This window comes from Pholis gunnellus (assembly GCF_910591455.1).
Source record: "Pholis gunnellus genome assembly, chromosome: 14".
In the NCBI taxonomy this organism is placed as follows: Eukaryota; Metazoa; Chordata; class Actinopteri; order Perciformes; family Pholidae; genus Pholis; species Pholis gunnellus.
The window spans coordinates 9,073,729-9,096,821 of NC_136541.1; the positions used below are offsets into that span (position 1 = coordinate 9,073,729).

Sequence of the window (23,093 nt, forward strand, 5' to 3'; positions counted from 1 at the left end):
TGACTTATCTGTTTTCGATAGAAACTTTAGTGAAGCTAAGAGTTTACAACAAGCATTATTTATTCTTTTAAGGTCCGGTTTGTCATTTAGTGTCTTTGAATGTTATTTCGTGTGACGAATATGAGTTTCCTTTTAACGTTACTAGCTTGTTTGTAAAATAACGTTATCTGTCAATACATAAAAGCATTGCCACACAATGTAATAAAAAGTAAATACTAACAAAAATAAACATTTAAAAAAACTAAAACAAAGAAAAGCCTCGGGAATTAATTACAAAACCAGTAAAAGTTTTTTTTTAATTCAAAACAACCTCAAACTTGTCTTTTTCCGGACAGTTTACAGTGAAAAAGTGATGCTGTCGACCGGGGTCATAAACTGCTTTGCTGGCAAAGCTAAAAAACGCTACTTTACACTCACCTGCTCTGCAGTTTTTTGACATAATGGCGACGATATCCGAACAAAACTTTACTTAATGGACACCGTGGAAACGCAGAAGCATTTCCGTTAGAAAATAAAACTCCAAGAACGGTTAACCCGCTTTGAGTGACTGTACATCGGAGAGTAGCCTACAATCAGCAACTCTCAACTCAATCGTAATTTAGTAGTCGGTTTGTCACGTGAAGGCGTAGACGAGTTGTGATTGGCCAGATCTTCTAAAAGGAATGGAGCCGTGATGCCTTCCGGTGCGGGCGGACGTTTGGGCGACTCATCGAACTGGATTAGTTAACATTAACTTGCCGAGAAAGTTTATTGGATCTTTATTGAATGTGTCTTTAACTTGAGAGGACTCTAACTGTAATTTTCTATCTCGCCTAAAAATATGTAACATTAAGAGGCAAACCATGTCAACTGAAATTGGATTGTTCGAAAAACCACATATTTTTTGTGATTTGTAGTCAGACTTTTGTAAGAACATAGTGCTGGTTTACAGCTAAATAAATCAGCATTTCACATTTGTGTGACAAATCTGCCACACCTTTCATTGGTCTTGTAATAAACACTAGCGCCCACTTGGATTACCTTTTGTTTCAATGGCAGCGTTCTTTGACACAAAGAGCAGGTATGCTAAGCATTCACCATTTCTTAGCTGAAATAGATCCTTTCTCATCTCTGTTATATTAGTTAAAAACAAGCCTCCAATGCGGTAGTACAGTCAATTTATTGTCATTAGTAGTAGCCTAAACTACATAGGCTACGAATATATGTACCATATTACCGTTGACATATAATTTCTGTATATTCAAACTGGGCACAATTTGAATGTATGGAATATATTTGTTCTGCAATAATAGTGGCATGTTTGACTCACATGCGTAAGTCTTGCCAACAATTGTATACAATATATTAGACCCAACAAGTAAATAACATCACTACTGGTTAGTTTTGATCAATGTCTGCTTTTTTGTCTGGTACAATACCAATTGATCAGTTTTAATGAATGGGTATTGTCCCAGACAAAAAAAATGTACTTAACCAAACTACTGGCACCACTGCTGCCATCTAGTGTCTATATGTAACCATAGAACACTACTGTATAATTCTATGCAGAACAGACACAAAACATGCTCTTACAAAGGTGTTGCATTAAACTGTAAAGCCTCTAATACATGTCTTGCTAATGGCATTAAAAAGCTTTTTGTATTTTAATTATTTAGTATTATGTATTATTGAGGTGACGTGTCATGAAAGTTAAGCACGTAAACATGGTGAAACTGATGTAAACTGAACAAAAACGACTTCAATTTGCATGGTTAATCAGTGTTTGTCTTTATTTCAATATACAAAAAGATGGATGTATTCTCATCTAGTTTATATTTCTAAGCATTTCAACACACAGATAAAGTTACCATTCGTACTGTTTTAGTGAAACCAACCAACATACACCATACACGCCGCGCGCACACACACACACACAGTTCACATAAACAGGTAAGGTCACACTATTCAGTCAAACACCCATTCACACAATGACAAATGAGCAATATGTTGACTGCAAATAAAAATAAAAATAAATGTTTTTGATTCACACATGAAAAGGAAGAAACCCTTTACATTTGTCAAGTTAATATATACACAATTATTTTTTTTTTCTTTCCTTTTTTTGTTTTGAAGATGAGACTGACTCCTTGTTAGTGTTACTAACGAGGTACTGCACGAGGTAACAGGTTTTTCTGTTTAGAAGAGCTGGGTGTAAGACAGCATTTGGAGGTAACGAACGGTCACGGCAGATTTTCCTTCGTGATCGTTGGTTTTCTGGCACAATATGTGAAAGCACCTGGGTCACGTTCAGCTGTCACAGAAATTAAACCAACGGCATTTATTCTATTAAGAGGTTTTAACATGTGTCTTCATCAGAACATGATCCAGGTGTGATGAGATGCACTTTATTGATCCACAAAAGAAAACTGCTAAGTCACATCTGAGTTTAACTACTTAAACTACGATATTCAAGTGACTATTGCTGTATAATAAATATTGCTGGACTCTTGGACCACGCACATGCCACTGTTTACATGAATCGCAATGGGGATGCATTATCAATCAATCACAGAGTTGATGATACTATATATATATATATATATATATATAATAGTCGGTATGGATTGATGGTTTTTCTCCCCCCCCACCCACACACACACAAGTTCTTTACCAAAACTGCACAGGAGCAAGCGTCACAGAGCACTGTTAAAATCACCATCTTTCACAACACCAATCAAAGCACAACAGATGAGCCTGTGTGTCGTCCAATGTGGTTTAACTATCACCGAACAGGTCTGAACATCACATCAGCGGGTTAATTATTGAGGTAATACTGTAAAAACGGGCATTTCTAACAAGTGGCCAATCACAGAAGCCACCAGCACCTAACCATCAGGGATTTTTTGTTGTTGTTGTTGTTGTTGATATATATATATACACACACACACTAAGCTTTCTAATGCAAGTGCTACCTACACAGCTTCTGATTCAGAGGAACTGATACCATTATTAATAGAAATCAGCAACACAACCACCATTCTTGGAAAAAAAAGAATATATATATATATATTTATATATATATATAAAAAAAATATCACAGGGCTGGTTGTCAAAATGACTTTTAAATATGTAGAGGTGGAACTGAGAAATCCCTTTCCGTTTCTGTGAAATGAAAACAATAATGCCCTGCTTTTGTATTTAAAAAAAAAACAGATTAGTGTTCGGCAACTGTGTGAACAGGTCTATTTACAAGAATCTGCCTCTCTTCTTTTTAGGTTTGTACAGCATTAACACCGTGACAACTGGTCAGGCTCTTAAAAAAAAAAAAAAAAAGAACAGACAAAGAGGCCCAACCGGCAATAAAATATCTCAACTACTAAAACACAATAAAATACATAACACAACTTGATATACATGTAGAAAAAGCCTGAGGTACTTGTCAGAATATCTGAGGTCAGTCTGGAGGCGTAAGCAGCTGAGGGCTTACCCAGTCAAAAAAACAAAAACACACAAAAACAGAATATTAGCCTCACATAATATCATTAGCGTTATATCAACAAAGAATACATGTACATCTACAAATCCTTGAGTATCCTGGAATAGTCACAGCAGCATAACGGACATTCAATGTATGGTATTCGTGTTATGGTACAACTATGGCATTGCATTTGAGACAAAGGCAACCATTTGAGCTCTCCTTGCATGATGTACAGTGACTTGAGGTATCTGGGGACTGGTGTCTGACTGAGTCTATTGAAGAAACACCCATGAAAAGGAAAAACAGACATGTTGCTTACTCAAGTATGGCCCTCGCAAGGATAAACCCCAACTATCTGTCCATGCTTCTTACTTTAAAAACACGCTCTATATCCATATCATTTAGTCTTCAAATTCTCACACAATCATTCACACACACAAACAAACACACACACACACACACAGAGACAGACACAGTTAAAATCAAGAATGTGTAACATTGGAACTCCAGACAGCATCCGTCAATGCCCCTGGCACTGGCAAAGGAGTAACTCTGAATTTCTACAATTAAAAAACAAAATAAAATCCAGGAATATGTCCATGATAGCTAGCTGGATAGCTTGGCTCTCAACTTAGAGAAAATGTTCCAAAGAAGCCTACTGGATACCTGAGAGGTAGTTCCCCGGGGACAAGAGGATCGTCCCAAATCTTCAAAAAGTCGCAAATGTCCAATATTACTGCCCAGCTCCCATTTTAGCTCCTCCCTTGCGATAAACACATCTGTGCTCCGATGTTTTAAAAATCTTCTTTTTTTTTTTCATTCTGAGGCATTCACAGATTTAAAATAAGGGAGCACACTCGAGTTTAAAAATCAAGAAGCTTCGACCCCTGAGGAAGATGAATATATTTTGTCTAACAGTCTCAAAACGGTTCCTCCGAGGTGTGCAGCACGTCGTCCGAGGTTTGGAGCAAAAGTTCATTGAATTTGGCCGCCGACGATCATGACCAAGACAGGAAAACGACCAAGATAACAACTTATGAGGTAATAAAAAATATACTAACACGAAAGAAATACATGAGGTAATGACGACATTTAAGATTCGACACACGGGTGTTATCAGATGTGCCCATCGCATAACTTATTACTACTTCAAAACTACAGCAGATGGATGTGTTAGTAAGATCTGACTTTAAACACCCAAAAAAATAAAAAATAAAAAATTACCAGTGTGGGATAAAATAGCAGCTGCATTCAAGTTGCTAGTTGTTTTTAAAAAAAAAAATGTTTTTAAATATTCACGGAGATCCGCTGAGTTTGGATTTGAAAAATAAAAAGTCAGGAGCTCAGATGAAGGATGGTGTCACCCGTTCAGGTGCTGGACTCTTTGGGAGGTAGGTCCTCGTTGGTGAGCGACATCACGATGCACACGGGGCTGTCTGAGGTAGTGCTGCTGATCGTCCTGGCGATCTGGCCGATGCGCTCCTCGACGCAACCAGCAGACAATCGCGCCTCTGCGTCGTGGTCCCAGCATTCTTCGATGGTCTCGCACATCTGGCTCAGACCCTGTAGCCACAAAGCAGAAGATTTAGCACAGGAAGTCTGTGGTTTTATTAAAAAAAAAAGGGCACTTCTTTTTGTCATAGGACAGAAATCTCTCACTTTTCCTGTGACCTTAAGGTGTAGATATAAGATACAGCAACAACAAAAACATAACTAATTCAGAGAACTGACTATGACCTGAGATGATCGAGCTGTGTTCACTGAAAAAAAAAAGAAGGGTGCATGATATCCTGGCATTGCTGGTGAAACTGCGGGAGCTATTCTTCCACGGTTACTCACAGGATGTTTGAGCCAGCAGTCCTTGATGGCTGGACGCATCTTCTTGTGCACGACCACATCCTGCAGATCCTCCAGGGAGGGATGCTGGCCTATTTCATCCTCAAACGGCAGCATGTACTCGCCAACTGTACCTGAAGAGAGGGGGGGTGGGCAGTAAGGGGCACAAGAAGGAAAGCGTCACACAGAGAGAAAATAGTGCAGCATCTGGATTTTAAAACACTGAAACTTGCACTCTGTTTAAACTACCCCACATTACACCTTTTAACCTAGATGGGATGGCTTTCCCAGGCAAAATTAAAACTAATCCTTTGTTTATTAGGTCAGCCTGAAGCGGTGACCTTTCAACCTGTGGGCCAAGCAGCATTCCTGCACTGTTTGACTCACCGTCTGTCTCCGTGCAGCGAGACACCAGCTCCCACAGCACCAAGCCCATGGCATACATGTCTATCCTCAGGAAGGAGTCTCGCTGGAAGTTGATGGCTCCCTCCAGCACCTCTGGAGCCATGTAACGCCTCGTACCCACCTGGCAGGACAATGGATTCAAGAATACGTGAGTATGGGCATGAATGGTGTTTCGGCCAATACGTGTGTGTTTTCAAATGACGTGTGTGCGCGCGCACACACACACACACACACACACACACACACACACACACACACACACACACACACACACACACACACACACACACACACACACACACACACACACACACACACACACACACACACACACACACACGATACGGTGTTTTCATTCATTAAAACTGTGCCGTTAACTATTAGGTAGCACAGAGCTCATGGTTTTAAGGTCATGGTTCGTGGTGTTAAGCTAACGTTAGTACTCTTTCGGTGGTTGCCTAGCAACAATTAAAAAAAAAGAGAGAAGTTGCAGCAAACTGTAAAACACTTTGTCTGATCAGGCCCTTAATGTTGCCAACCATGCCGGTTAAAGCAACACAAACCAATGCTTTAGTATCAAACAGCACCCTGCTCCGCTGCTGGGTAAACTGGCTCTACTTAAAGCAGCAATCTCCAAGTTAATCTGCAGCCAGAATAAACATTTCTGAATTATTTTCAGGTGATGTATTACTACCATTTCTCAATGTCAAACCCTTCAATGGGAAACTGCCTCTATGAGCTATATTCTTAACTTCTACTTATAAAAACACTGACTTTCTAATTGGTCACTTGTAATCACAGTGAGTTATTGAAGCTGTTTTTTTTTTTACAGTGAGCAACAGAAGAAACATTTTATGTCAAAATGAAAAAAAAGTATAAATGTGAAACACAGTAACCCATAGGAGTCCTTTCTGAACATTTCAGAGAAATCAGGTGACAATTACTCAGACTTGCATCAGAGTGCCAATGTGGAAATCAAAACCAGTGGAGAAGTGATACCTGGCCATGAGTGTCTCCGGGAGGTTTTCCTGGTTCAAATCGTACAGCGAGCCCAAAGTCTCCAATGATTGCAGTCAGATCATCTCGTACCATCACATTCTTACTCTTGAAGTCCCTGGGAAATTCATGTCAGGACACATTTAGTCTTGTATATTAATACATGCAGTACTCAAATCAAAACGCATGTTTTAGCGCTTAGAGGTTCAGGAAAGCCGGGAACAGTTTGTGTTCTCTACCTGTGTGCAATGGTGGGTTTGGGCCCCTCTCCCTTGTAGCTGGGAATGTCCTCATGGAGGTAAGCCAAGCCGCGGGACATGGTCTCTGCTATGTGACACAGATCACCCCAGCTCACATTGTTACCCTTCAGGTGGTCTGTCAATGAGCCCTGCACACACACACACACACACACACACACACACACATAAACATACACAAACACAATTCAGGAACAAGGAATAATAAACTGCACAACAATCTAATTCAATACATTTCTCAGAAAATCAGCTGTTAGCGTCCAAGGAGTTAGCCGACCATAATCCTGGAATAGATTGTTTTTGGTCCTGCGTTTCATTTCATTTGCCAGCCGAGTAGCGTAGTCTGAAAGAATTACCAGAGGCGTCTAAATTCAAACAATATAGCTTAAATTATCATTAAAAAATACACCAAACAGATGACACATGCACAGATGGCACCGAGACAATTACCGGAACTAAATATGTTTGTGCCGCTGCCATGAATAGAAGGTGCTGCGAGGACAAGCCGTGAATGTCATTACACAAATGCTTCATTTGTGGTTATGGTAATTATTGTTTAATCCTGTTTTGATGTATTAATACCTTTGTTGTGAAAACCAATGAAGAATATATTTTGGTAGCCTGGAGGCGTTTATTCATACAGTATAATTTCAGGCGCACACACACACATTACTACTGTCATTTTTAATGCTAGTAGTAGTCAACATAATTACCTGTATTATTTTCACACTACATGCTTAAGTAATACACTGTATACAACTATATCACTTTAAGGTATACTGGGTATTGCAGACCTGCCATAAGTAATGATATCCACTTTATTAAAAGCTGTGATGCTCTTCTGTTCAGCAGTTCTAGTAAACACAGATGCCCTATACACCTCACCATGAATGTGCTATATGTGGGTGTAATATACATATAAATATATATATATATATGGGAAGATGTGCACTCACCCTCTCATGAAACTCTGTGATAAGCCACAGCTCCGCCTCCAGGTTGGTGCCGTGCTTCTCTGCAGCGATGTAACGCAAGAGGTTTTCATGACGCATCCCCGGAGTCACGAATATGTCTCGCTCGTTTTGCCACGACTGCTTATCCTGTAAGAACACACAAGCAGATCAGAAAGTGTTTCGGTCTTTGTGATTTGCAGAAGCACTTTGGAAAATAACGGGGTCCTTTTCTTATATGTTAAAACAAAGCCTTGGTGCCTCTCGTGCATATACATCATATTCAAGTCCCAGTGCTAAGCATCTGATTTTCGCCCCTTAGCGCATGCAGGCACTACACAGAAGGTGAAACGTCAAGTGTGTGGGGGTGACTGCCTGACAACTGCATTGAAAGAAAAAGGAAGCAGGGCTGGTCGAAGGGGGTTCCGTTACAGTCGAGACGCAACGGTAGTTGTACTTCTGTTCCCAACAAAGACGGTAGCTAGAAATGAAATCTTAAATATCAGTTATATTGGTATATGTATATCTTGGATTATTGTCTTCAACGTCTAACCTGCAGCCAGAAACCTGGGTGAGATATTTGACAGCTACCTTTCTTTTGAAAAACTAAATTACAGTCATATTTGTATCCATTTCAGGAGGATCTTAAAGATCAAGCCGTTCCCGCTGGACTCTCGTGAAGGTCATCCATGCTTTTTTTCCCCTCTTCTCATTTAGACTATTGTAACTATAAGTTATATTGCACCTCCAGCGGGTACAAATGCAGCTGCTCGGCTTTCAACAAATAGATGAAGCTCATATCAGCCTCGTTCAAGCCTCACTTCCCTGGTTGATGGTTCAGCCCTTAGCTACAACGCTGCTCTATGAGCCGGGACGCAGCCTCAGATCCTCAGGCAGAGTGTTTTACAGTGTTATTTGTAACATGTCTTATTTGTTTATTTGCTATAATAGCTATTATTATTATTATCGTGTTAATGTTACTGTCCAATATATTTTTCATACACACATTTTGCGGGGACATTTGACATTAAGAGTACCGAGATTTGGCAATACAAACCCCAACTTGAGTAATGGGTTATACAATGTTATAGTGTGCAACAGGCAGGATATTTATTCATCCAGATGGTTAGGAGTCTTAGTGGGGGAAAAAAACCTGGATGCTCGGCACTGTGACTCAAATCTAATGTTAATACACAAACTGGAGCTACAAAGCAGCAGTCTGCAATATCAAAACGTACACAAATGCTTTGAATTAATTGACATACCTGCACAGGGAAGACCTTTACAGCAACATATTCGCTCATCAACTGGGCCTTCCAAACACAACCAAAGCGCCCCCTAGCTTTGATTTCCAGCAGCTGCAGTGGTTTCAGACCCACTGAGGGGGATGGAGGAGTCGCTCCAGGATCCTGAATGACAGACAAGGAAAGCCAGTTAAGTCTCGTTCTTCTGCTGAATCGATCTGAAAGATGTCGGCACTTCTCTTGCCCCGAGTGCAGAATATTACAGGAATGTAACAAGAGGAACGGGGCGATAAGGAGCAGTGGCGCAGAAACAAACACGGCGGGGAAAGACTGATCTCTCGGGCGCCACAGATTACCACTTTAAATGAGAGTCAGGCTGGGGTATATGGCCTCTCTCACCTCGCTCAGGTCCACATGGCCGTAGGGAGGTTTGCGGTGGCGGTACATCCACAAGGCCAGAACGAGGGCCAGGGACAGCACGCAGAGAGGCAGCAGGGAGTACACGAGCACGTTGAGCAGGGACGGCACTCGGGGTGGAGGCCGGATTTTCACTGTCGGGGCGAAACAGAATAATTACAGCATGTCAGCTTTATGGCATTGTAGCTTGTATGCAGTATTACGGACGTCCCTCACGGACTGTATGACCTGATTTTAAAAGAGACGTGTAACATTTTCTCTAGATTTTCCTGCCTTGATCGTCACTGTACAGGCAGCAAATATTAAAAACAAATAGGCAAGATATAATGGATTTAAAGTCCACTGTTTGTCACCTTCTAGTCAGCTGAAAATCAGTATTGGACTATGCAAAAAAAGATTATTAGTCTATTGAAAAGGCATTTTAAAGAAAAGTAAACAAATTGAAATTAACACATTTCTTACAACCAAGCATCATTTAAAGAGGAAAAACAAAAAAATCATAAAGGCTGTGTAACATGCATCAGTGTGATACACATGATGCTTTTTTTACTGCTAGATGCAGGGCTAAGCTTCACTCCCACTAATCGGAGGGGAAAAGCAAAGACCTATTTTTCGCTTGTACTATATGTGGGATGCATTTGCGGCTCACCTCGGTTGCCACTGCCAATCATGTCAGGAAGGTGGGTGAATCGTTCATTGCAGTAGTTGCCCTCGCAGCAGCAGAAGAAGACCTGAGGGTTTTCCTCCATGGAGACACACTCTTGCCTAAAAAAAAAAAAAAAAGAGCAGATGACACACCTACGTTATTGCTTCGAAAACCAAACAATAAAGATGTCGAGCAGTTTTCAATAATTAACAATAGGGCTAAAACATCATGATAGTAAAACAGACATCAAGGACCAAGCAGGTGAGTGTCTGAATCTCGTATCAAAGAAAAATATTTGTCCTGTTTATTGTCGGGACTCTGGCTTTAACCCACGCACTCCTTGGTCGTGGATACAGGTAATGTTGCCAGTGTATCAACCAACAAAGACTTCTATTGGGTACCTAAATAAGGACCGTCTCTTTCAATGGGAATATGTTGTCTTCTTAATTATGAACATACAGAACACTTAAGGAACTGTCAGACCATGGAGCGCTTCACTCAGATTAACGCAGCGGTTTAGTCCCTTCTGCAGTAGCAGCCCCGAACATACGGCCTTGTTGACATAGTCGTGAGCTGGGATGGATGAACGCATACATGAAGACTTTGTGGACTAATGTCTTTATCTCTATGTTTTGGTGTTAAACTGGCTTTGAAAACAAATCTCCCTCTGGGACAATAAGCACTCATAATAGTGCTCATATTCATCCTGACATTCTCAAAATAATCTGCAGGTCAATTTTAGAACTACCGTAGCAAATATAAAATAAATAGAAAGGATAAAACACAAAGAAACATATATTCTATTGGCGGCTAATGGTTCCTTGTACGCACAGATGTGTAATCTGGGGCCGATTATCAAGAGTCACGTTTTCTCCAGCTTGCCTTCATGAGCCACCGGAGGTCTCCAGCTTGATTAATATTCAAGCCGCAGCATTTTGGAGACTAAAAAGTTTGATCATGCCACACAGCTCTGCACTGGCTGCTGATAAAGCCAGTTTAAAATTCTCCTCCTGACTTACAAATCCTGAGTGGCCCGGTGCCACCATATCTATCCGCCATCATCAGGCTGTGGACACTGAGCTGTACTCTGCACCGTCCATGTCCAGATGCAGACTATCTGCTTACTCCCACAAAGAATGAACGTGAGCTCTGCTGGTTGCAGAGCATTTACCAAACAGCAATTCCGACATGTGGAAATCACTTCCCCCCATCTAATAGAGTCTGGTTCTATATCAAGATCGGAAAATTTAATTTTCATACATCAACCTGTTTGGCTGGCCTTACATTTTGTACCGGGAAATATATTAAATCGTTTCCATTCGACAGGCTGTGCTGTGCATTCTGTGTGTGGAGAGACACTTGCATGTGTGGATTCAGGAGGCTTTGTGCCTCCCAGTTTGCCTCCGGTTTTATCATGTTGTCGATTGATTACTTTAATTAATTGAGAGCTCGTTTGTTATTTACAAGAAGAAATGTTATACATATGCTGATATCTGCTACTTAAATGTGTATTTTTTAAGCTTTTCTCTGTTTTACATTATTGAAAATTGAATATATGTGAGGTTGAAAAAACAAGGCCTTTGAATATGCTACTCTGGACTCTGAGAATGGGCATTTTTTTTAAATTTCACAAATCTGACTTTTTTTAGATTACAATCAATTGAGAAAAGAATAGACAGATTAATTGATAATTAAAATTAAGTGTCAATTACAGCCCTATAGCAATCTAATATTAGTGTCATGTGCAGTGTGTACGTGTGCAGTATCGGCAGACGTGTCTTTGTTTGCCAACTTGTGTAATGTGTGCTGTGACTTACACTCGGCTGCCAGTTTATTAGGTACACCTACCCAAAGATAAAGCAGTCTAATAGAACAACAGCCTTTCAATAAATCCTGTGTTCAGTTTTGTTTGAAACCGTTTGAAAGAGGCGTTGATTCAACTGTGTGATCCTTTTGGAGGATGTCATTTGTGGTGCTGTTGAACTGTATCACATTATACTGACAGGCGGTTCTATTATTTTGTCCACCCCATTTATATCAATGAGGGTCGGTTATACAGCAGACACACCTCTCTGTATAATAAACTGGCAGCTGAGTGTATGTAATGTGTGTTGAGATTTATACTGGTGATAAAGCAACGCAAATACGTTTTAAAAAAAACAAACATATCTATATGCAAATGAGCCACAGTTACCCTGGTAATATATCCAGGTTATCTACATTTTATGTCATTTTTTATGTGAAGTTTGCATGTTTCTGTGTGGCAACTGATGATTTCCCACACTGATGAATCTGTTGATCGGTCATTTACTCTGTAAAATGTCAGTTTAAAAAGAAAAATGCCCTTCAAAATGTTACCAAAGCGTGAGATGTCATTGTAACTACTTGTTTTGATGAGGGGACATGTTTAAATTCCTTGTTTTGTCCGACCACAAGGCTAAAGCCCAAACACATTCCATTTACAGAGATATTTTAAAAAAGAGATGAGAAAAACAGCTAATCTTCACATTGGAGAGGCCAAAACCAGCAAATATTTGCAATATTTTCAGTTCATTGGCTTATTGACAAATAGTTTTGCCATTTCATGATTAATTTCTGTGGCTAAAAAATGGTCCCCGGTCTAAGAAATATAGATGTATTGAACTAGAGATGGGTAACTGAGGCAGATATTTGTGTTGTACTCGCTGCCAGTCGCTCTGAGTGCGAGCCAGATGCCTAAAATATAAATGGAAGTGCACGATGACCCCGCTCGGTGATCCGACCTGTCATAGCAGTTGAAGTCGTCCAGCCAGCAGCCTTTCTTCACCAGCTTGATGGTCCCTGAGGAGTTGAGCCAGGAGGCATAACAGTGCAGTCGCTTGTCCTTCTCGCCCTCGCAGCGCTCGAAGCCGCTCTGGTTGGTCCTCTCCGTACGCCAGTTATCGTTGTAGTACACACACTCCCGGGTCTCTGCTTCGCCCAGACTGTACCCTGAGAAGGACAGAAGGCCTCAGTCAGCTCACATCGTAATGAATTGAAAATCAACAGCGGAAGCACAGACATGTGGCGAAGGATCTGCTCGATGCCACGAAGAAACATCTCTGAGCAAAGCCTCTATCATCACTCTGGCACGCGGCCAAGTTTGGGAGCTCTCTGTAGTAAGAAGGGAGTTTCCTCTGGGCTAAGAAATTGTTGCTGAATAGTAGTTTGGTGTAATCCCATTCACCAAATCATCTTTTCAGCGAGTAACAACTAAAAAGGAGGGGGAAAAAAATGACAGAATTTAATTAGCTATAGAAAGACAATGGTATGCCCTCGTGTGATATAGAAGCATGCCGCACACCAGGATGCTACTTCATTAGATAAAGACTCTTGTATCCTGCTGGAGTGCGACACATCTGGAGAGACAGATAACACCTTCTTCTTTAAAGGGCTTTTACTGTCATTTAACAGGAAATAGTTTCCCTCAGCCAGCCTGAGATACAACAATAGCTGTCAGTCTCCTGCGGTTACACAATTGAAAAAGGTTTTTTATCATTCCTCTTTGTGGATTAAACGTTGGACACTCTCAAGCAACACACGCAAGACCTGTTTTTGATGAATACTGAAGCAGATAGCATGCTGTACATTGTCGTTCACAGTGTCACTTGGACGTTCATGCCTAATCTTTGTTCAGAGAAAAAATAGTGCATGTCTCTTTAAATCCCTGCCTATAGGAGGCCGCCCATCCCCCAGTGTTACCCCACCAACCCATTACAGGCGCGCGCGCGCACACACACACGCGCACACACACACGTACACACTTACTCAGGCACGCATGCACTTGCACATACATGCATCTAGTTGTCCAGAAGCATACAATAGATTTCATTATAGCATATAGGGATGCATACAATGACCAAACATCATGGTCATTATTAAGGATGGAAGGAAGGAAGGAAGGAAGGAAGGTGGTAAGGACAAACATACACACACGCACACAGCAGTGATGTTCAATGCTCCATTGAGCAGAGATGGCATTTCTGATATCTGTGGTCACATGATCCGGGAGGACTTTTACTACAAGATCATTCCCCAACCCCCTCCCTCTGTCACTTACCAAGGCTTACACCACAACAACATGAATTCTGGAGAAGCCAGCTTACAATACACTCCGAGTCCTAATCTATAAACCATAAAGGCATTAGCTACAGCGCTATTTGGCACACACGAGACAGCTCTGCCTCAATAAAAGAAAAAGAAAATGTATAGCAGTTGGTGGAAAAACTAAAAGTTGAGGGGGGGGAGGTGGATATTGTTGTTTTCGAAGCAACTATAGGGGATATCTAGCTTGGGGGGGAAATGTTAACCTGTTAGGGACTCACAATAAAACCTCTCGTACGAGTTGCAAACGCAGGCAAAAAAAAAAAAAAGCCAAACAAAAGAAAAACAACCCTCATGCTCAATTTCACGTGGTAGCAACCCACTGGAGCTGTGTAACAGTAACCTCGATTCAGGACAACAGCAGCTGGCTCATCAAAGCCAACGCACATTGATTTATGAAAATCATTTTCAGACAGAAGTGTGCTTTCAAATCACGGCTGTAACCACAAACAGACCCGAGATGCGAGCCTATAAGGTTTCAGGATGTTGGTGCAGCTGCTGCCTTCTATTCCTGCCACCGTTAAGAGAGGCGAGGGGGACGCAACAGATTTAAATTTGGATATATTTTGGGGGAAATAAACCAACATAAAAGGCTTTATTCAATTTCATTTCATTTCTTTTTTTTTTTTAATCAAAAAGTTACAGCTATTGCCTTCGTAATTCCCGTGTATGAAATAGATTTGTGGAGGCAAACCGAGAAAGGGAGATTATGTGTAAGAGAATAAAACCCCCACAGCTGACCCGACAGTATTCACTGCCAACAAAGTTTCAACAACTAACACGCGTAAACTCGCTCACTGGTCGACATTTTAAACTCGTATAATTACACACACGCGCTAACAAAATGTGTCTGCCTCCGACTCGGGGAGAAAAAAAAACTGTTGCAAATTTCGGAACCAACAATAGCAGCTTACCTGCGCACAAAGTTCCCAGAAGAAGTGAACAAGTCAGCCATGAAAAAGACATGTTCCGTTTTGAATACAGGACAGATATTTCCCCCCGCTTTCCGTCGCGAACATTAAAACTCAGGTTGTCCAAAACATCCGTCCAGGATCAAAACGACCACAGGCCTCCGGTCCCTCCAGCAGCCTTAACCACCACCACCACCACCACAACTCGTGTCAATAGCCGCGACGCCGCAACAATGTTGCAAGAAGGAAAAAAAAGAAAGATAGGAGCGATTAACTGACTGCCCGACTGTTTAGTCCGTCAAAAGGTGCAGCGTTTCGCATCGGAAGTGGATCCAAAAACCGAACGGGAAGCCGCTAAACCGCACGAAACGAAAGCTCAGCGCTCTTTTTTGAGGTTATTCACTTGAATAGTAGCACCGCTGCATCGGGAGGTCGGTCGGGGTTTACATGCATGTTACTGATCTGTGTCCAAAATGGCTTCTAAATGGGGAATGGGCTGCAAACAGGGAAACCCGGATGTGTAAACACAAAGAGGGGAATTGAGGCAGCCAGCGTGTGACCTTAACACGACTCCGTAGATACACGCCTGAAATGACCTTATTGTAGACACGTATGGATGGTTACCACGTTATTTTAATAAATTAAATAAAATTGCCTAACGGAAGGAAAACGAGGCGTTTGTGGAAGATGTTTGCTTTCCACGTTGGTATTTGTCCCGGTTCCAGCTGATAGTAACACTTGCACTTTCTGTGGTCACAGTTGGTATTTCTTATAGTCTACTTTTCGGTTTTTATTATTTAAACCGGGTTTTAAATTCAATCGTCAGGTAATGTCTACCGATTTTACTGTTCACACGTAAAGGACCGCGCAATATGGGTTAGCTTTTAAGTGTTTGAGTATTTTAACTGAAAGGACAACTATCACCAGATATAAAGTCAACCATAGTCCTTATTTTAATTTTATTTGCAGTATACCAACACAATTGGCATGTACGCACAAATTTGAACATGGTATTTGTATATACTATGGACATAATAGAGTATATCTTTGTCCGTGTCAATTTGAAAATAGGTCTTTCAGCCCCGTAAATAGTTGAATCAATTCTTGGGATTTCTATCTGAACGATCTTTTATGCATAAGTGGCAATGCTAAAAATAGCTGACCCAATTTGGAGTAACAAGATACAATAAATGCTATTTAAAATGTATTCGTCCGCCAGCAGTGTTAAATATAAAATACATATCACGAAGCAAAACCAAAAATAGAGCCACGGTTCATAATGAATCACTACGCCTTTTTATTATTATTACAAAAGGGGAAGTGTGTGACAACTATCTTCCTACATTTTCAAACATGATATTCTTTTAATAGCGTTTTTTCATAATTTCTTTATAAATTGTGACATGACTTGTTTCTTCTTCTTTTTTTTTAAAGATGTGTTTTGTGACAAAAGATTGGTCAGCCTGCCCACTCACCACGTCTCCCAGACAACAGACATTCCCTGTTATAAATATTTCCCTCAAAAAGGTTAAGTTTCAAGTCATTATCCTCTGACTAATAATTGGGTATGCTTCTCTTTTGTAATCTCCCCACTTAAGAAGAAACACGTCCACTAGAACAAATAATCAAGGCGTGTTAATGAAATAAAATAGATATATTATTAATAATAATACAATACCACTGCTATAGTTTCCTTTGTTTAGCATTCAAACACTCTTTCATAACGGAAATCCTTAGTGTAAAATAATAAATCCCAGCAATGAAATTGTTAAAATGTCATTAAGCTTTGCTCACAGTTTCCCTCTCTCTTTCTCGTCTTTGACATTCAGACTAATGGCATGCTAGTGACACCCAGACAAATCATGCAGCAAATGGCCCAGGAACGAGATTAGCTATAGGTAATCTCCCTCAAACTAGTGCCACTGAGTGTAACTCAAGACCAAGCATTTCCTCATTAAGCTATCCTATATTGACCCCGTAACTTGATAGAGGCCAAGAGCGAAACCTTGTAAAGATAGGTGTTCTGTTGTCATGACAGTTGGAAGAGAAAGCACACGAGTGCTCATTACAGGTCCGCTGGACACAGCCACGGTGTGACATTCCTAAAAGAATGAGAGCACTGGGGTGGAAATGCTGCAGTGGTGCATAAAAAACATGAACGTATGAGCTAATAATGTTGTAAAAGGCCGTCAAATAACAATGTTAAATACATGTTGTGTGCATGATGTCATAAGAGCTTCATGGAGAAACTGAATTCAGATGGATAGATCCTGAATGGACAACATTCACTGATACATTATTCAGAATCAGGGTTTCTGGTCTTTGGTTTTCTTTTGTTATTCAAGAAAGAATCCCCCCCCCCCCCCCCAACAAATCCACATGTTTTTCATGTGTTTGTGTCACTGCTGTTGAAAATCCCCGTTGTGATCACTTTGAAAACCCTGAGGTGAACGTCACGACTTCACAGTAAAAATAGATGAATGACACTAGGTGGTAGCAGAGCTCTCGGGGCATGTGCGGATACTGCTTCAATCTATGTGAAGTGACTCTTTTTTTACACTGTGTATGTAGGGAGTACACACAGTTTCTATTGTTTCCTGCTGACTGTCAGACATTCACATATGATGACTGAGTGACTGCTTTCTTCTTTCTTTGTAAGTTTTATTTCCCAAAAAAAGATATAAAAAAAAATACCAGAGTATATCATGTCACTTGGTAATGGGTCCATTAGTATGAGGGAAAGGTTTCGTAGTTATGGCGTATAAGAGAGAGCAATAACCTGAATCATAGCCTGGAGCCATTTATATAATGCAATGTGGTTGTTAAGTTTAGAGTTCCACACTAAGTGGGCATAAAAGGAGGGAAAATAAGATTGAAGGTTTTGTAGGATCACTACTTTATTTCAGCCTTTTAAAGTATTCCGTACAAAAATAAAACAACAAGCAATGTCAAACATGTGCTTTATCTTTTATTATTTTATAGCCCCACAGAGTCAGCGTCAGATGACTTGACAGTGTGGTGTGTTTTCCCTTGGTGGATGACTTCATCTCTGCTGGCACATTGCCTGTGACGGTGAGATGGTTTAGAAATAGTTTGCCACCCTGCGAATAGACTGGATGTTGGGGTTCTCCGCCTGCCACTCCATGTGGGTGCAGTAGTTTCCTCTCTCCACGATGTACATGCGGCCGCGGTAGTTAGGCTCCTCATACAGCACCCAGCTGTTTGGGAAAATAAATGGATAACATTAAAACAACATGGCAAACAACATTATCATTACATTATTCTTCTGTATTGTATTGGCCAATAACTACAAGTCAATCAATTTCACAGAAGTCCGTCATTGAAGTAAAATGAACTAGAACATTCTAACACATGTTGATGCTTATGTGCCCTAAGCAGATCAAATGTAACTAAATGTTCCCCTGCTGTAGAGATACTTACGCTCCATCTCCATAGACCTTGATGGAGTTGATGCAGCTCTTGGTCAGGCCTCGTGCTTGTAGGAATGGACAGTCGTCGCACAGCTCCACGCACTGGCCTGAGAATTTGTCTCCCTCGAACAGCTCCATCCTGTAGTGCTCTCCATGCTGGGGAGGAGAATGGCAAATCCTCTCGCTGAGTTACAGTAAACATGTTCGTCTTCAACTCATTGCCAAGGTCTTCTCTTACAGCCACTGTATTGAGTGCACTAAAAGTTATGCCTATTGAAATTTAAAGGTTGAATGCTTATAGAGGACGATATGTATAGCCCGCAGTCTACAAAGTATGTCTCAAGTGCTTTCAGTGATTTTCTTTCAGCTGATGGTATCAGTATGTAATGTGAAAACTCTTGAGCTGTCAATATGCCTCCGCACTGCAAGAGAACATTATGTGCATTATTATAAACCTAAGGTATATAAAAAACAGATGTGAACATATGAGCCTACACATATGCCAATCTGCCAGGCTTCTTTTCTTCTTCTTTTTTAACAACCAAATATTTTCCTGTCCCTGGGGTCTCTCTCTCTCACACAAACACTCTTACCATCCTGATTGGCCTGCAGGAGCCCATGTGATCGTTATGGGCATTCCAGCGCTGGAATTCGGGGTACTCTCCATGCTCCAGAATGTACTGTTGGCCCTTGAAGTCTGGGTGGTCAAAGCAGATGTAGGCCCCGCTCTCCACACGGACAGAGTTTACCCTGTTCATGAAGCCGCGGTCCTGGAAGTTGTCGCAGTCGCTGCAGATCTCCAGTTTCCTCCCAGTGAAACATTTCCCCTCATAGAACACGATCTGTTTTTTTTTTTTAGGGGGGGGGGGGGTTGCCACAACAATGAAGATTCAAATACTTTCCTAGTAACAAATACTTGTATGGAAATTGCTGCAAACAGTCAGAAAGATGCCACTCAACATTGTTAAAAGTTGGACCAGGCAGCTACATTAATGCCTTTGAGGCTGACATTTGTTTGGGATTCACAGGATTAAGTTTGGGAAGGCCCAACCCTTGTTGTGGTACTCACCTTTCCTGAGTACTGAGACATTTTCCGCTGTTAGCTGTTCCAAACTAGTCACACAGTCTAAGAGTGGAAAAATGTGGACGCCCAGATATATATGGCCAATACAGAGGGTGGCGGTATCACGAGGCAGAGGCAACAAAAGCACAACAATGGGGGGTTTAGACATTCTGCCACATGGACACTTTCCCTTACATGTGCCAGTGCTGATATTGGAGTTTGGCTCGAGGGGGGGCAAAACAATAGAGGAGGAGAGAGATTTTGCTATGATTGGGCTTTGGGAGTGATGTTGCACTGAGTCGGGGTTGCGGAATAATATTTTGGTGGTGTCCAGACAAGGGGATGCAAGACAGGCAAATAAACAGAAAAGGAAAGTTTAAGCAGAGGTGAAAGTTGGGCAAGTAACTGAGAAAATGTAGAAAAAAACGAGGAGTGTTCCCAGTCCATGTTTCAGTTTTGATGGCTCCAGGATGAGCAGAGCAGCACAGATGTCCTGCTCCAAAGCAGATTTCCTTCCAGATTTTCTTTACGGATCACTCTCTGATGTAGTTTCTCTGATGCTGATCCAGATGAGATCCCTGGATCTTCTTAGACCTTGACCCAATGGAAATTTCCCTCAGTTGCAACATCAAAGACCACCAGTTTTAAGGCTAGGCAGGTGGAGCAGGATACAAAACATATACAACCCTTTTTATAATATACTTCAGCACCCCCTATCTCTCTCACTCTCTAGGGGCATAGAGTGGACATAAAACACACAATTTGAAACTTGAGTGGCTTTTTGGAGATAAAAAAGTACAAGAAGCTTTTCATTTACACTACAAAGCAGTCAATCAAAGCAACACGTATAGTGTAAAACATTTGTCTTAGGTGTGTAGATTTAAGGATATGGAATTGGACTTCAGTAAAATCTAATCGAGGTACATTTTCTTTCTGCACCAAAGGAAGTATGTTGTTCTTTTTGTGCAACATTTACTTTATGTATGACAACTGAGGGAGAGGGTTCCAGTCTTTCAGTCTCTTTCATTAGTTTGTGCTAGTTCAAGTCAATTCAGGCTTTGTTTTCGAGTCAATTCCTGAGTCTGGAGCCAAGGTTAGTTAAAGTGCACTGAGCTAAAGGTATTACACCTCATATCGGTCATAGACGTACCCCACCTGAAGCAAACATACTGTACCTTTAATTAATATCCTCTTATCCTCTTAAGGTTTTAAATCCAGCTAATAGAAATCTTTATCTGAGTCTGTGACAAAACGCAGATATTAATATCTGCAAAAGCCTCATCAATTATATACATTGTGGACAATAGGTGGACAGCTCTTGCATAATGCAGAAATCCGAGCATTGGGAAACTGTAACCCTTGAACACAGTGTACCCAGGGTGAGTGAGAAGCTGAGCATATAGACTTAACAGAGAAACACCTCTTAGCGGGACGTTACCATGACGGTCCAAAGTATGGACGGGTATAAAAAGAGGGAAGGAAAGATGAACTCATCTCAGTCACCGGCAGAAACGGAGACAGACTAACCAGCAAGGTATGAACACATGAAACGATATTTAATTTGTGTCTCCAACCTTCCATTCTTTTTTAAAATGTTTTATTAACAATGAATATCAAATCAATATTATTTAGACTTTTTTTTGCAGATGTCAATATCACTGTGCATTCATAAAAATACTTTTATATATTTTAAACTGTGCATTTTATTTAAAGAAATCATGAGATAATCACCTCTAAATCTGTAGTGCTGGAAGTATTGTGCGTTATGTATGGTATATAATCAAATCTGTGCTTTGTCTCTCACAGGCTGCAGTGTTGGACAGAGCGATGAAGTTGTTGGTGTTAGCTTTAACTGTCGCCCTGCTGTTTACAGCTGGTGAGTCATGTCACTGATTCTCCACTGAATATACACAACCTTTGCTGCTGTGTAACGGGGACGTCTGCTTCCTCTTTTAGTCTTTACTGTAGAGGAACACGATATCAGCAGACCTCTGCCATCAAAGACATGCTCTTCGTTTTGCAGCAGATTCTGGGAATCTATTCTAAGAAATTAAAGTCATCCGTGTGAGCACAGCATGATCGTATGTGGCATCAGGCACACCTCTAACATCTAAGTAAATCTGACTAATAACTTGCAATAGTTCCTGGAGAGATTCCGACAGAAAACACACTATGATTAGGCCACAGAGGCAGAAACACAATGACTGCTTTAATGTTTGGTTTTTTTGTGTTTTTTTCAGGTGAAGCCCTGAACTGCCACCGGTGTGTCTCCACAAAAGCTGGAGGAACCTGTGAGCTCAGTGTAGAGACCTGTAATCCAGAGAAGGATGCCTGCGCTGCTGTCAGATTCCTCAGAGCACCACGTGAGTTTCTCTACATACTGAAGCTATTCTATCACTAACAAACACTGATTACCACACTCAAATATGAATATTATCTTTGCTGTAAATTATACTCAAGTAACAGGAGAAGTTCACTGAATAAAAACGTGTGCATGCACGGTACCAAAACCAAGGTCACGGCCTGAAAAATGTATAAAGAAAAAAAAATAGCTTGAGACCTCTAGTGGCGAAACAGTACCAGGCATCGTAACATTTAGTAGAAAGTCAGCTCCATGTCAAAAAATGTAAATCGTTTGTGAATCATGTCAATATGTCAAATACTGTACATTGACTCTACTTTTCTTAAATCCTTTTCCTTTTTTTTTTGCTTTCCTAGATGGCCAAAAGCAGAAATGCATGGCTCTGTCAGACTGCGAAATGCTGAAGATGAACGCTTACATCGACATCAAGTGCTGTACAGAAGATATGTGCAACACCTTTTAAAATGACGATGAATTGGAGTATCTTTGAGGCGCAAACGCATGTGTGAATTCAAAACTAAATTTGCTCTGTCAATCCTTTCCTTTGACAAATAAAAGCAGTTTGACAAAGAGTGAGGGAGTGTTCTCATTCTTATCTCTTCGCAAGTTTTCTTTTTGACAGCCACATCAAGTCGATAGCAGAGTCTTCATAGTAGCGTACTAAAAAATACCAGGAGTTAAGAGGATTCACGTTGAGGCAAGAGTTTCATTTTCAGCAGGTTGGGTTATTGTAATGGTCTTTTCTCTAGCGTCCAAAACAAAGGTATTCAGACAACTTCAGCTCATTCAGAGCACATGTTGCTACTGCAAGTTCCCAGGACTTTGCACTGACCTTTGACCTCAGTCCTTAATCACTTTTAATATTGATTGACCAAGACCTACCTCAAAGTTTGATCAGATTTGATTAACAGTGAGCAAACAACCCAACAGCAGTCGCCAGATCCAGATAATATTCCTAAAATCCTGATTGTTGCGCAAGTACCTCTAACATAACCA

The 23,093-nt window shown here is 40.9% G+C and overlaps 3 protein-coding genes across 3 annotated transcripts; 1 reads left to right on the forward strand and 2 right to left on the reverse strand.

Annotated features, from left to right (window-relative positions):
• Positions 1 to 4,116: 4,116 nt before the first annotated feature.
• LOC306705962 (activin receptor type-2B-like) lies at positions 4,117 to 15,296 on the reverse strand (the record flags this gene model as incomplete). The annotated part of the gene is made up of 11 exons (XM_079172868.1): positions 4,117 to 5,020; positions 5,297 to 5,427; positions 5,681 to 5,819; positions 6,698 to 6,812; positions 6,934 to 7,082; positions 7,908 to 8,051; positions 9,167 to 9,310; positions 9,545 to 9,696; positions 10,224 to 10,327; positions 12,971 to 13,178; positions 15,245 to 15,296. 11 exons carry the CDS (start codon positions 15,294 to 15,296, stop codon positions 4,826 to 4,828), a joined length of 1,533 nt encoding a protein of 510 aa, XP_079028994.1. The 3' UTR covers positions 4,117 to 4,825.
• A 2,833-nt stretch (positions 15,297 to 18,129) lies between these two features.
• Positions 18,130 to 19,904, reverse strand: LOC306706652 (gamma-crystallin N-A-like; the record flags this gene model as incomplete). The annotated part of the gene is given in 5 exon segments (XM_079173801.1): positions 18,130 to 18,459; positions 18,683 to 18,828; positions 19,266 to 19,514; positions 19,742 to 19,766; positions 19,768 to 19,904. Coding segments are annotated over 5 exon segments (693 nt in total). The 3' UTR covers positions 18,130 to 18,323.
• A 1,296-nt stretch (positions 19,905 to 21,200) lies between these two features.
• On the forward strand, positions 21,201 to 22,640 carry ly97.3 (lymphocyte antigen 97, tandem duplicate 3). Its single transcript, XM_079172746.1, has 4 exons — positions 21,201 to 21,269; positions 21,542 to 21,611; positions 21,976 to 22,098; positions 22,454 to 22,640. The coding sequence occupies exons 2-4, from the start codon at positions 21,563 to 21,565 to the stop codon at positions 22,558 to 22,560; spliced, it is 279 nt and encodes a 92-aa protein (XP_079028872.1). The 5' UTR covers positions 21,201 to 21,269; positions 21,542 to 21,562; the 3' UTR covers positions 22,561 to 22,640.
• Positions 22,641 to 23,093: the final 453 nt, after the last annotated feature.